Source organism: Microcaecilia unicolor, chromosome 4 (genome assembly GCF_901765095.1).
Source record: "Microcaecilia unicolor chromosome 4, aMicUni1.1, whole genome shotgun sequence".
NCBI classification, from domain to species: Eukaryota; Metazoa; Chordata; class Amphibia; order Gymnophiona; family Siphonopidae; genus Microcaecilia; species Microcaecilia unicolor.
Genome location: NC_044034.1, coordinates 64486759 through 64502040, shown reverse-complemented (window position 1 = coordinate 64502040; position 15282 = coordinate 64486759). Strand labels below are relative to the sequence as shown.

The following is a 15282-nucleotide window of genomic DNA, read 5'->3' as shown; positions in this document are numbered from 1 at the left end:
GGTGAGGAAAGCCCCCCCCCCCCGCCCCACCCATCCCTTGGCAGGTGTTGGAACTTTGCAGTGACCCTGGAAGCTGTGCAATGTTCTTTATTTTTATGCAGCAGAGTGGAGAGCATTAAATGTAATTACCTTCTTATTACTTTTATTTATTTTAAACCATTGAGATGGAACTTACCGATTAGCAGTATATCAAATAATGAATAAACTTGGAAACTTGCAGAGCAGATTACACAGACCAAAACATTTTCAGTTATCTGTTAAGTAGCCATAATGCTGGTCTTAGGTACAATATGAACTTATACCGGATGTTACAATGAACAATTTAGTTGTGTATGAGTAGTTTTGCTACACCCAAATTTTCAGTTTTATTGATGGTAATTTTATAAAGTATTTTCTATGTATAAAGAATGTTTTATGTGTTGAAAATGGCTATTATTAAAAGGCAAGGGGTTGTGTATGCACATACAAGTATAAGTGCTGATGAGCTGAGCATAGGCATTCTTAGAGATGGCATTTGAGTAACGCTGGAGCATAGTTATGAGGTATACCCATGTTTCTGCATTTGCCTCATAGCAGATGTAACTTTGTGCACTACTGGAAATTATTGTGGGAACTTACTTTACTATCTTAATTATTAGATTTACTGTATTTGTTATCTAGAATTGACTGCTGGCATTTCTTGTTGACAGGATGGAGTTGCTCGACCTCTCACAGCAGTGTGCGCAGCAGGATACTCCAAAACAGGTTTCAGAGGTAAGGTTTCCAGGATTCAGAAAAATTATAGGAACAGGCGTAGTTGTTGCAGTATATTTAAACAGAGTAAATGACAACGGATAAAGGCCATGTGGCCTATCCAGTCTGTCCTTCCATAGCATATACTGTCCCTTCCTCTCCCTTAGAGATCCTATGTGCTTGTCCCATGCTTTCTTGAGTCTTCGTCGCCACCACCTCACCAGCAAGTCCATTCCATGTATTCACCACCTTTTCTATAAAAAAAAGTATTTCCTTAGATTACTCCTGTATCTATACCCTTATACCTTCATACTCTGCCCCCTCATTCTAGAGCTTTCTTTCAATTGAAAGAAACTTGCCTCCTGTGTATTTATACCACAGATGTATTTAAATGTCTCTAGAAAAATCTCCCCTCTCCCGCCTTCCTTCCAAAGTATACATATTGAGACCTTTGTCTGTCCCCATTCGCTTTATGATGACCACTAACCATTTTAATAGCTGCCTTCTGGGCCAACTGAACCCTGTTTCTTTTTTGATGGTATGGACTCCAAAATTGTACAAGTACTTTAAATGAGATCTCACCAGAGACTAATATAAAGACATTATCTCCTCCTTTTTCCCTGCTGGCCGTTTCTCTCCTTATGCACCCAAACTTCCTTCTAGCTTTTGCTGTCGCCTTTTCTACCTGTTTGGTCTCTGTAAGTTCAGATACGATCAGTACTTTGTGTCATTGGTTCCCAAACCTGGTCCTGGAGGCACTCCAGCCAGTCAGGTTTTCAGGATACCCACAATGAATAGTCATGAGATAGATTTGCATGCAGTGCAGGAAGTGCATGCAAAGCTATCTCATGAATATTCATTGTAGGTATCCTGAAAACCTGACTGGCTGGGGTGCCTCCAGGACCAGGTTTGGGAACCACTGCTATATGTTTTATGGCCTTTTTATTTTTTAGGATCCGTATTTGATCCACTCGGTCAGTCACGAGGTCCTGCCCCTCCTCTGGAAACTAAAAGTGAAGATACGTATGTGAATGTAGTTTATTTTATTATAGAATATATAATTGCAGTATGCAGTCTTTATTTTGATGATTAAACATTATTACTGTGCCCAGTGCTTCATAGTCACAGAACTTGACGGTTTAACTGTTCTTGTGCCAGTTGGCTCTCCTTGTGAGAAAATATGTGGATTAGAATATTTATTGCTATATTGGTCCCAGAAAAAAAACAGGGGACCTGATTTTCAGTAGCTGTGGCTGCCAGGTATGGTAAAGTAGTGGTGATGCTTTACTTTTGTGTATTCCCTTGTATGGTAGGGAAGCCCCACCCGGTGCATCCCAGGATGTACCAGGTGTCGCCATTTTGAAGGCAGCGCTTGCAGGAGGAGGGAGTGCTACTCCCTCCTCAATCTTACAGGTACAGGGGGGGGGGGGGGCTACTAGGGTCACACTGAAATGCCTGTGATTTGATCTGTATTGCAGGGGGAGGGGTAGTCTGGAGATCCATTAGATCTCCAGCCCCTGTGTCAGAAGGGGAGGAGGGCTACTAGGTCACATTGGACCATTAGAGATTTTCTTTTTTTGTCGGGGGGTGGGGGGAAGCTGTGAGCATGCGAATGATGAGTAACTAATGTCCTGTTTGCATGCATTTCCATGCTCATTGCGTTCAGAGCCGGCGAACTCATTGTTACATGTGCACACTGGCACTGATCATTAAGCGGAAGCAAATTTGGGAGCTAGTATGGTACTATTTGCTTCTAGCGCCCACGTTTGCTTTTGATCATCTGGGTATTGAAGAGCATGTATGTCCTGAAGGAGGCCCAGTATATAACCATACTATTGATATAATTCTTCTTCTGTTTTAGTCCCGAAGAAAAAATTAGACAGTTAGAAAAAAAAGTGAATGAACTGGTTGAAGAAAGCTGTATTGCCAATAGCCGTGGAGACTTAAAGCTGGTATGTAGAATGTTTTTGTGTTTTATGCAAACACAAGTAATAGTGTGAGCAATGTCACTAGATAACAAATTGAGACATAAACTATGACCAAAGAACTGAACTTGCTACCATTGCCAGCTAGCTTTTATCTTACTATTATTTAGGGCAATGGTAGGGGTTTTGACAGCATTATTTTATGAAAAATCTCTGCATGATCCTTTAAATTCAATATATTAAGCAACATACAAGGATCATACAATATATAAACTAAAATCACTTTATATCAGACTAAAATTCTTAATACTGTAGCAACTCTTACAACATTGAGAAACTTGAAAACACTAAGATGGTGGAGTCGGCAGTCCATCAGCGAGAGGGGTGCTACCCAGCCTTTTGCATTGAGTGCCATATGTATGATTATCTCCCAGTTGGTGAGACGTCATTATGTGTGTGCCCGATTCAAAGAGCTCCTAGACCTCAGAGAGCGTGTTCGTTCTCTCGAGGCTAGAGTAGCAGATTTGGTAGAGATGAGGGAGATAGAGAAATACATAGAGGAGACCTACAGGGATGTTGTAGAGAGGTCCCACCTCCAGTCAGGTAGCCTCTGTGCTACCTTGGAGGAGGGAGGTCTCCCAGAAGGTGAAGTAGGAAGTACTCCTGTAGCCAGGACCTACCCACCAGAAGATGTACTAACCTCTTGCACTGAGGATATATCTTCAATGGCTGACCGGGAGGAAAAGTTTAGAACAGCTGTCATACTTGGCGATTCAATCATTAGGAATGTAGATAGCTGGGTGGCTGGTGGACGGGAGGATTGCCTGGTGACTTGCCTACCTGGTGCGAAGGTGGCAGACCTCACGCGGCACCTAGACAGGATTTTAGATAGTGCTGGGGAGGAGCCAGCTGTCTTGGTAAATGTGGGTACCAATGACGTAGGAAAATGTGGGAGAGAGGTTCTGGAAGCCAAATTTAGGCTTTTAGGAAGAAAGCTCAAATCCAGATCCTCTAGGGTGGCATTTTCTGAAATACTACCCTTTCCACGCGCAGGCCCCAAGAGGCAGGCAGAGCTCCGGAGTCTCAATGCATGGATGAGACGATGGTGCAGGGAGGAGGGTTTTAGATTTGTTAGGAACTAGGCAACATTCTGGGGAAGAGGGAGCCTATTCCGAAACAATGGGCTCCATTTTAACCAGGGTGGGACCAGGCTGCTGGCGTCGGCATTCAAAAAAGAGAGAGAGCAGCTTTTAAACTAGATATGGGGGAAAGGCTGACAGTCGCACAACAGCGCATGGTTGGGGATAAGGTATCTTGCAAGGATACCTCACAAACAGGGAAGATAGGGTTTCTGGATAGTGAGGTTACACAAGAGACCGTGGTAGGCCAGGTGCCCTTAAATACAACTAATGATCAGACAAAAGATGGCAAATCAATAGTGTCAAGCACTAAGCACCATGCAAATAGGAACAACAAACCTACTCGGAAATGTCTATATGCAAATGCTAGGAGTCTAAGAAATAAGATGGGAGAGTTGGAATATATTGCACTAAATGAAAAATTGGATATAATAGGCATTACTGAGACCTGGTGGAAGGAGGATAACCAGTGGGACACTGTCATACCGGGGTAGAAAGTATATCGTAGTGATAGGGTGGACCGGACTGGTGGAGGGGTATCATTGTATATTAACGAGAGCCTTGACTCAGATAGATTACAAATTCAGCAGGACACAAATCACACCTTTGAATCATTGTGGGTTGAAATTCCATGTATAAAAGGGAAAAGGACAGTGATAGGAGTGTACTACCGTCCGCCTCGCCAGGATGAGCAGGTAGACGCAGAAATGATAAAAGAAATCAGAGACGCAAACAAAATGGGCAATGCGATAATAGTGGGTGACTTCAATTACCCAAATATAGACTGGGTAAATGTAACATTGGGACACGCTAGAGAGGTACAATTCCTTGATGAAATCAAGGACAGCTTTATGGAGCAGCTGGTGCAGGAGCCGACGAGAGAAGGAAAAATTCTAGACTTGGTCCTTAGTGGAGCGCATGATCTAGTGAGGGACGTTATGGTACTGGGGCCGCTTGATAACAGTGATCATAATATGATCAGTTTTGATATCAACCTTGAAGTAACTATACAAAGGAAGTCAAATACGTTAGCTTTTAACTTTAAAAAAGGAGACTATGATAGAATGAGAAGAACGGTAAAAAAAAAACTTAGGGGGGCAACTGAGAGGGTAAAAACTGTACAACAGGTGTGGATGCTGTTCAAAAGTACCATCCTAGAGTCCCAGGCCAAACATATTCGGCGAATTACAAAAGAAAGACGGAAGTCCAAAAGACAGCCGGCGTGGTTGAAAAGTGAGGTGAAGGAAGCTATTAGGGCTAAAAGAAACGCCTTCAGAAAATGGAAGAAGGAACCATCTGAAAATAACAACAAGCAACATAAGGAATGTCAAAGCAAATGTAAGGCGCAGATAAAGAAGGCTAAGAGGGATTACGAAAAAAGATAGCATTAGAGGCAAAAAACATAGTAAAAAAATGTTTCGGTATATTAAAAGCAGGAAGCCGGCAAGAGAATCGGTTGGGCCGCTGGACGACCAAGGGGTAAAAGGGGCGATCAACGATGACAAAGACGTAGCGGAGAGATTGAATGAATTCTTTGCTTCAGTCTTCACCGAGGAAGATTTGGGTGGGATACCGGTGTTGGAAATGGTATTTCAAGCGGACGAGTCGGAGAAACTTACTAAATTCACAGTAAACCTGGAGGACGTGGTGGGGCAGTTCAGCAAACTGAAGAGTATCAAATCTCCTGGACCAGATGGTATACATCCTAGAGTACTGATAGAACTGAAAAACGAGCTTGCAGAGCTTCTGTTAGTGATATGCAATTTATCCTTAAAATCGGGCGTGGTACCAGAAGATTGGAGGGTGGCCAATGTAACGCCGTTTTTTTTGAAAAGGTTCCAGGGGAGATCCGGGAAATTATAGACCAGTGAGTCTGACGACGGTGCCGGGGAAAATGGTAGAGGCTATTATTAAAAACAAAATTACAGAGCACAGGCTGCTGGCATCGGCGTTTAAGAAGGAGATAGAGCAGCTTTTAAACTAGAAATGGGGGGAAGGCCGACAGTCGCTCAAAAGAGCATGGTTCGGGATAAGGTATCTTTCAAAGATATCACCATAACAGGGAAGATAGAGTATCCTGATAGTGAGGTTGCAAAAGAGATTGTAGTAGATCGGGTATCTTTAAATAACAATAAAAATCAGACAAAAGATTGCCAATTAATACTGTCAAGTACTAAGCATGATGTACTTAGGAACAACAAACATAGTTTGAAATGTCTATATGCGAATGCCAGGAGCCTAAGAAATAAGATGGGGGAGTTGGAATATATTGCACTAAATGAAAAATTAGATATAATAGGCATCTCTGAGACCTGGTGGAAGGAGGATAACCAGTGGGACACTGTCATACCGGGGTACAAATTATATCGTAGTGATAGGGTGAATCGGATTGGTGGAGGGGTAGCATTGTATATTAACGAGAGCCTTGAATCAAATAGATTGAAAATTCTGCAGGAAACAAAATACTCCTTGGAATCACTGTGGATTGAAATTCCATGTGCAAAGGGGAAAAGGATAGTGATAGGAGTGTACTACCGTCCGCCTGGCCAGGACGAACAGACGGATGCGGAAATGTTAAAGGAAATCAGGGACGCAAACAAACTGGGCAACACAATAATAATGGGGGATTTCAATTACCCGCATATAGACTGGGTTAATGTAACATCTGTACACGCAAGGGACATAAGATTTCTTGATGAAATCAAGGACAGCTTCATGGAACAGCTAGTTCAGGAGCCGACAAGAGAAGGAAAAATACTAGACTTAGTCCTTAGTGGTGCTCATGATCTAGTGCAGGGGGTAACGATACGAGGGCCGCTTGATAACAGTGATCATAATATGATCGGTTTTGATATTGGCATTGAAGGAAGTGAAACTAGGAAATCAAGTACGCTAGCGTTTAACTATAGAAAAGGTGATTACGACAAAATGAGAAAAATGGTGAAAAAAAGACTGAAAGGAGCAGCTCGCAGAGTAAAAAACTTGCATCAGGCGTGGATGCTGTTTAAAAACACCATCCTGGAGGTTCAGGACAAATATATTCCACGTATTAGAAAAAAGGGAAAAAAGACTAAACGTCAGCCGGCGTGGCTAAACAGTAAGATAAAGGAAATCATTAGAGCCAAAAAACAATCCTTCAGAAAGTGGAGAAGAGAACCAACTGAAAGTAACAGGATAGATCATAAGGAATGCCAAGCCAAATGCAAAGCGGAGATAAGGAGGGCAAAAAAGGACTTTGAGAAGAAATTAGCGTTGGAAGCAAAAATACATAGTAAAATTTTTTTTAGATACATTAAAAGCAGGAAACCGGCCAAAGAGTCGGTTGGGCCGCTGGACGAAAATGGTGTTAAAGGGGCGATCAAGGAGGACAAAGCCGTAGCGGAGAAATTAAATGAATTCTTTGCTTCGGTCTTCACCGAGGAGGATTTGGGGGGGACACCAGTGCCGGAAAGAATATTTGAAGCGGGGGAGTCGGAGAAACTAAACAAATTCTCTGTAACCTTGGAGGATGTAATGGGTCAGTTCAGCAAGCTGAAGAGTAGTAAATCACCGGGACCTGATGGTATTCATCCCAGAGTATTAATAGAACTAAAAAATGAACTTGCGGAGCTACTGTTAGAAATATGCAATCTGTCCCTAAAATCGAGTGTAGTACCGGAAGACTGGAGGGTAGCCAATGTTACTCCGATTTTTAAGAAGGGTTCCCGAGGAGATCCGGGAAATTATAGACCGGTGAGTCTGACGTCGGTGCCGGGCAAGATGGTGGAGGCTATTATTAAGAATAAAATTGCAGAGCATATACAAAAACATGGACTGATGAGACAAAGTCAGCACGGATTTAGTGAAGGGAAGTCTTGCCTCACCAATCTAATGCATTTTTTTGAGGGGGTAAGCAAACATGTGGACAATGGGGAGCCGGTTGATATTGTATATCTGGATTTTCAGAAGGCATTTGACAAAGTGCCGCACGAAAGACTCCTGAAGAAATTGCAGAGTCATGGAATCGGAGGTAGGGTATTATTATGGATTAAGAACTGGTTGAAAGATAGGAAGCAGAGAGTAGGATTGCGTGGCCAGTATTCTCAGTGGAGGAGGGTAGTTAGTGGGGTCCCGCAGGGGTCTGTGCTGGGTCCGTTGCTTTTTAATGTATTTATAAATGACCTAGAGATGGGAATAACTAGTGAGGTAATTAAATTCGCCGATGACACAAAACTATTCAGGGTCGTCAAGTCGCAGGAGGAATGTGAACGATTACAGGAGGACCTTGCGAGACTGGGAGAATGGGCGTGCAAGTGGCAGATGAAGTTCAATGTTGACAAGTGCAAAGTGATGCATGTGGGTAAGAGGAACCCGAATTATAGCTACGTCTTGCAAGGTTCCGCGTTAGGAGTTACGGATCAAGAAAGGGATCTGGGTGTCGTCGTCGATGATACGCTGAAACCTTCTGCTCAGTGTGCTGCTGCGGCTAGGAAAGCGAATAGAATGTTGGGTGTTATTAGGAAGGGTATGGAGTCCAGGTGTGCGGATGTTATAATGCCGTTGTATCGCTCCATGGTGCGACCGCACCTGGAGTATTGTGTTCAGTACTGGTCTCCGTATCTCAAAAAAGATATAGTAGAATTGGAAAAGGTACAGCGAAGGGCGACGAAAATGATAGTGGGGATGGGACGACTTTCCTATGAAGAGAGGCTGAGAAGGCTAGGGCTTTTCAGCTTGGAGAAGAGACGGCTGAGGGGAGATATGATAGAAGTGTATAAAATAATGAGTGGAATGGATCGGGTGGATGTGAAGCGACTGTTCACGCTATCCAAAAATACTAGGACTAGAGGGCATGAGTTGAAGCTACAGTGTGGTAAATTTAAAACGAATCGGAGAAAATTTTTCTTCACCCAACGTGTAATTAGACTCTGGAATTCGTTGCCGGAGAACGTGGTACGGGCGGTTAGCTTGACGGAGTTTAAAAAGGGGTTAGATAGATTCCTAAAGGACAAGTCCATAGACCGCTATTAAATGGACTTGGAAAAATTCCGCATTTTTAGGTATAACTTGTCTGGAATGTTTTTACGTTTGGGGAGCGTGCCAGGTGCCCTTGACCTGGATTGGCCACTGTCGGTGACAGGATGCTGGGCTAGATGGACCTTTGGTCTTTCCTAGTATGGCACTACTTATGTACTTATGTACTTATCCAAGGACATGGATTACTGAGACCAAGTCAGCACGACTTTAGTGTGGGGAAACCTTGCCTGACCAATTTACTTTAATTCTTTGAAGGAGTAAACAAACATGTGGACAAAGGGGAGCCGGTTGATATTGTGTATCTGGATTTTCAAAAGGCGTTTGATAAGGTACCTCATGAAAGGCTACAGAGGAAATTGGAGGGTCATGGGATAGGAGGAAATGTCCTATTGTGGATTAAAAACTGGTTGAAGGATAGGGAACAGAGAGTGGGGTTAAATGGGCAGTATTCACAATGGAGAAGGGTAGTTGGGTTCCTCAGGGGTCTGTACTAGGACCGCTGCTTTTTAATATATTTATAAATGATTTAGAGATGGGAGTAGCTAGCGAGGTAATTTAAATTTACTGATGACACAAAGTTATTCAAAGTCGTTAACCTGTGAGAGGATTGTGAAAAATTACAGAAGGACCTTACGAGACTGGGAGACTGGGCGGCTAAATGGCAGATGACGTTTAATGTGAACAAGTGCAAGGTGATGCATGTGTGAAAAAAGAACCCGAATTATAGCTACGACATGCAAGGTTCCACGTTAGGAGTTACGGACCAAGTAAGGGATCTGGGTGTCATCGTTGATAATACACTGAAACCTTAAATAAACTCGATGAGCTGAAGATAGGTCCCGAAGTGGTGAACTGGATTAGGAACTGGTTGACGGACAGACGACAGAGGGTGGTGGTAAATGGAGTTCGCTCGGAGGAGGGAAAGGTGAGTAGTGGAGTGCCTCAGGGATCGGTGCTGGGGCCGATTCTGTTCAATATATTTGTGAGTGACATTGCCGAAGGGTTAGAAGGTAAAGTTTGCCTATTTGTGGATGATACTAAGATTTGCAACAGAGTGGACACCCGGGAGGGAGTGGAAAGCATGAAAAAGGATCTGAGTAAGCTAGAAGAATGGTCTAAGGTTTGGCAATTAAAATTCAATGCGAAGAAATGCAAAGTGATGCACTTAGGGAGTAGAAACCCAAGAGAGACTTATGTGTTAGGCGGTGAGAGTCTGATAGGTACTGAGGGGGAGAGGGATCTTGGTGTGATAGTATCCGAGGATCTGAAGGCGATGAAACAGTGTGACAAGGCGGTGGCCGTAGCGAGAAGGTTGCTAGGCTGTATAGAGAGAGGTGTGATCAGCAGAAGAAAGGAAGTGTTGATGCCCCTGTACAATTTGTTGCTGAAGCCCCACCTGGAGTATTGTGTTCAGTTTTGGAGGCCGTACCTTGTGAAGGATGTTAAAAAAATGGAAGCGGTGCAAAGAATAGCTACGAGAATGGTACAGGATTTGCGTTCCAAGACGTATGAAGAGAGTCTTGCTGACCTGAACATGTATACCCTGGAGGAAAGGAGGAACAGGGGTGATATGATACAGATGTTCAAATATTTGAAAGGTATTAATCCGCAAACAAATCTTTTCCGGAGATGGGAAGGCGGTAGAACGAGAGGACATGAAATGAGATTGAAGGGGGGCAGACTCAGGAAAGATGTCAGGAAGTATTTTTTCATGGAGAGGGTGGTGGATGCTTGGAATGCCCTCCCGCGGGAGGTGGTGGAGATGAAAACGGTAACGGAATTCAAACATGCGTGGGATATGCATAAAGGAATCCTGTGCAGAAGGAATGGATCCTCAGAAGCTTAGCCAAAATTGGGTGGTGGGGAAGAGGGGTTGGTGGTTAGGAGGCGAGGATAGTGGAGGGCAGACTTATACGGTCTGTGCCAGAGCCGGTGATGGGAGGCGGGTCTGGTGGTTGGGAGGCGGGAAGTACTGCTGGGCAGACTTGTATGGTCTGTGCCCTGAATAAGGCAGGTACAAATCAAGGTAAGGTATACACATATGAGTTTGTCTTGTTGAGCAGACTGGATGGACCGTGCAGGTCTTTTTCTGCCGTCATCTACTATGTTACTATGTTCTGCTCAGTGTACTGTTGCGGCTAGGAAAGCAAATAGAATGTTGTGTATTATTAGGAAAGGTATGAAGAACAGATGTGAGGATGTTATAATGCTGTTGTATCGCTCCATGGTGCGACCTCACCTTGAGCATTGTGTTCATTTCTGGTCGCCGCATCTCAAGAAAGATATAGTAGAACTGCAAAAGGTGCAGCGAAGGGCGACAAAAATGATAACGGGGATGGGACGACTTCCCTATGAAGAAAGACTAAGGAGGCTAGGGCTTTTCAGCATGGAGAAGAGACGGCTGAGGGGAGGCATGATAGAGGTATATAAGATAATGAGTGGAGTGGAACAGGTGGATGTGAAGTGCCTGGTCACGCTTTCCAAAAATACTAGAACTAGGGGGTATGCGATGAAACTACAGTGTAGTAAATTTAAAACAAATCGGCGAAAATGTTTCTTCACCCAACGCATAATTAAACTCTGGAATTCGTTGCCAGGGAACGTAGTGAAGGCGGTTAGCTTGGCAGAGTTTAAAAAGGGGTTAGACGGTTTCCTAAAGGACAAGTCCATAGACCGCTACTAAATGGACTTGGGAAAAATCTACAATTTCGGGAGTAGCTTGTATAAAATGTTTGTACGTTTGGGTAACTTGCCAGGTGCTCTTGACCTGGATTGGCCGCTGTCGGGGACAGGATGCTGGGCTCGATGGACCTTTGGTCTTTTCCCAGTATGGCATTACTTATGTACTTATCTAACAGTTTTTGGACTTCAGATACCTCAAGATTATGGATAACAAACAAGAGGCAAGCATTTATTTATTACTGAAGTTGTAGAACAAAGAGTCATGCTACAAGGAAGAATGGATGGCATTGAGAAGCATTTTTTCATGGAAAAAGTAATGAATGCAGGGGATGACTACAGACAATATCAGATTGGAATTTAAGATAGCGTAGGACAAGAACAGGGGATTATTAGCCATGTGAAAGCAAAGATAAAGCTAGAGACCAAGTTGTGTGTGCAGGTTTTCAGGATACCCACAGTGAATATTCAGGAAAGAGATTTGCAGGCATTGTCTTCACTGCATGCAAATCTATTTCATGAATATTCTTTGTGGATATACTGAAAACCTGACTGGCTGGGGTGTCTCCAGGACCAAGTTTGGGAACCACAGCTCCACAGGAATGAAACTTGGTTCAGTATTTTTAAATTCGGTTTCCATAAAGCATGACTCGAGTGTGCAGTGAATTTGTGTTGTAACTTTTGCCCTATTTTGTGCGTTGATGTACATACTCTGGGTGTTTATTACCTTCAGCTGCCATGACGGGTCTTCAGATTTTTCTAGACAATCAGAAGAACTTTAAAGCTGCACCCTCAGGTGTATCCCATCAGGCCCCATCGCTCTGTCTACTTTTAGTTTGGCAAGCTCCTCACGAACACAGTCCTCCGTAAACGGCTCTTGGTCTACCATACATCCATCCCCTTTAGCCTGCAGCCCTACCCCCGGTCTTTCATTCGTGAGCACAGAGCTAAAATAATCGTTAAGCAGTTCAGCTTTTTCCTTATCATCTTCCACATATTTCTCTCCCTCAGCTTTGAGCCTCACAATGCTATTATGGCACTTCCTCTTATCACTTACATATCTGAAAAAGGTCTTGTCCCCCAATTTTACTGTATTAGCTATCTTTTCCTCCATTTGCTGCTTCACTTTCCTGATAGCTTTTCCAGCTTCTCTTCGCTTTTTTTAGGTATCTCTCCTGTCTTTATCTTTCTGAGTCGTCTTATAATGTGCAAAGGCTAGCCTCCTTTCCCTTATCTTTTCAGCTACTACATTCAAGTACCAGAGAGGCCTTCTTTTCCTCTTACTTTTATGTAATTTTCTAAGATAAAGGTTAGTCGCCTTTAATATAGCTCCTTTCAGTCTTGTCCATTGCTGTTCTACATCCTTCAGCTGTTCCCATCCCGCTAGCTGTTCCTTGAGAAATTCCCCCATCTCGGCAAAGTTAGTTCCTTTGAAATCCAGGACCTTCAATCTCGAGTGAGCCCTCTCTTCTGTTTTAATATTAAACCATACCATACGATGATCACTAGATGCCAGTCAGTGGAGTACCGCAGGGATTGGTCCTAGGGCGGCTCTTTTTAACGTCTTTGTGAGCGATATTGCGGAAGGGCTGTCTGGTAAGGTTTGTGTCTTTGTGAATGATACTAAACTCTGCAACAGGGTGGACACCCTGGAGGGTGTGAATGACATGAGGAAGGACCTAGCGAAGCTAAAGGAATGGACCGATATTTGGCAACTAAGGTTTAATCCCAAAAAATGCAGGGTCATGCACTTGGGTCGCAAAAATCCGAGGGAACGGTACAGTATAGGGAGTGTAGTGCTTCAGTGTGCGAAGGAAGAGCGGGACTTGGGGGTGATTGTGTCTGACGACCTTAAAGCTTTCAAACAGGTAGAAAAAGCGACGGCCAAAGCCAGAAGGATGCTTGGGTGCATAAAGAGAGGCATGGCCAGCAGGAAAAAGGAGGTGATAGTGCCTTTGTATAAGTCTCTGGTGAGGCCTCATTTGGAGTACTGCGTGCAGTTCTGGAAACCGTACCTACGGAAAGATATAAACAGGATGGAGTCGGTCCAGAGGTCGGCTATGAAATTAGTAAGCAGTCTTGAATGCAAAAATTATAGGGACAGGCTTATGAACCTCAACATGTATACGCTGGAAGAGAGGAGGGAGAGAAGAGACATGATAGAAACGTTTACATATCTCAAGGGCATTTATGTACAGGAAGCGAGCCTTTTTCAAATGAAGGAGAGCTCTGGAATGAGGGGGTATACGACAAAGTTAAGAGGGAATAGGCTTAGGAGTAACCTAAGGAAGTATTATTTCACAGAAAGGGTGGTGGAGGCGTGGAATGGCCTCCCGGTGGAGGTGGTGGAGATGAGGACTGTTCAGAATTTAAATAGGCATGGGATAAGCTTGTGGGATCACTTAGGAACAGGAAGAATTAGGGGTTACAGAGGATGGGCAGAATGGATGAGACATATGGCCTTTATCTGCCGTCATGTTTCTATGTTTCTAAATCTATTTTCTAACATGTTTTTATAGGCTTTAGAAAAGGCAAAAGAAGCTGGAAGAACAGAAAGAGTTCTGGTGAGACAACGCGAGCAAATGACATCTCCTGAGAATATCAACTTAGACTTAACATACTCGGTAAGTACTGTAACACTTCAGATTTGGAAATAGTGTTCTGTTATAGTAAGATACTGGTAAAATATGTATTTGTTTGTTTTTCATAGTGAGGATTCTAGGTTGCAAAATGAAACGCAATCTGATCAATTATCAGATAGAGCTTCTTTATTCAGAGCCGCATGTTATGAATTACCAGGGAATGAGAGAAGTCATAGGTCAGAGAGACAGTGTGTGCCCCTGGAATAGTAAATTACCTGAAATACATTAGGAATGGGCCAGATTTTATAGTGTTAAATCTTACTAGTCATTCCAATCTAAACAGGGGCCAAAAGTGCAGACAACATATCTTTAGAAACAGAAGTTGGTGATGGTCAAACTGTCACATAGAGGGGCATAATCGAACGGCGCTGGCCAAATCGATGGGCGGCCATCTTCGGGGCCGGCGCCAATCTTATTTTTGAAATACGCTTGGCGCCGGCCAAATCGCTCGCCGGGGTTAGATGTGATGGCCGACTCCGATTTTCAGCCATAATGGAAACCGGAGCCGGCCATCTCAAAACCGGCGAAATGTAAGGCATTTGGGCATGGGAGGAGCCAGCATTTCTAGTGCACTGGCCCCCCTGACATGCCAGGTTCACCAACCAGGCAACCTAGGGGGCACTTTAAAAAATTAATAAAAAAAACACAAATAGCTTCCAGGTGCATAGCACCCTTCCCTTGTGTGCTGAGCCCCCCCAAATCCCCCCCAAAACCCACTGCCCACAACTCTACACTATTACCATAGCCCTAAGGGGTGAAGGGGGGCACCTACATGTGGGTACAGTGAGTTTTGGGGGGCTCCCATTTACCAGCACAAGTGTAACAGGTAAGGGGGGATGGGCCTGGGTCCACCTGCCTCAAGTGCACTGCACCTATTACAAACTGCTCCAGGGACCTGCATATTGCTGTCAGGGAGCTGGGTATGACATTTGAGGCTGGCAAAAAATGTCTGGTTTTTTTTTTTTATGTGTATGGGAGGGGGTGGTGACCACTGGGGGCGTAAGGGGAGGTGATCCCCGCTTCCCTCCGGTGGTCATCTGGACAGTTGGGACTTTTTTGGGACTTGGACCTAAACAAAAAGGGTCCAATTAAAACGGACCAAATTCTCCTGATGGCCGGCTTTCTTTTTTCCATTATCGGGCGAAGCCG

At 43.9% G+C, this 15282-nt stretch overlaps 1 protein-coding gene across 5 annotated transcripts in view; it reads left to right on the top strand.

Moving 5' to 3' along the window:
• IFT88 (intraflagellar transport 88) overlaps nucleotides 1-15282 on the top strand; it is a 269351-nt gene that overhangs the window by 55337 nt on the left and 198732 nt on the right. For all 5 annotated transcript variants that reach the window (XM_030200295.1, XM_030200293.1, XM_030200296.1 and 2 more), the window contains 4 exons: nucleotides 690-753; nucleotides 1686-1755; nucleotides 2594-2684; nucleotides 14011-14115. In XM_030200295.1, the coding sequence (XP_030056155.1) occupies nucleotides 690-753; nucleotides 1686-1755; nucleotides 2594-2684; nucleotides 14011-14115 (330 nt within the window). The remainder of the gene's footprint in view (nucleotides 1-689; nucleotides 754-1685; nucleotides 1756-2593; nucleotides 2685-14010; nucleotides 14116-15282) is intronic.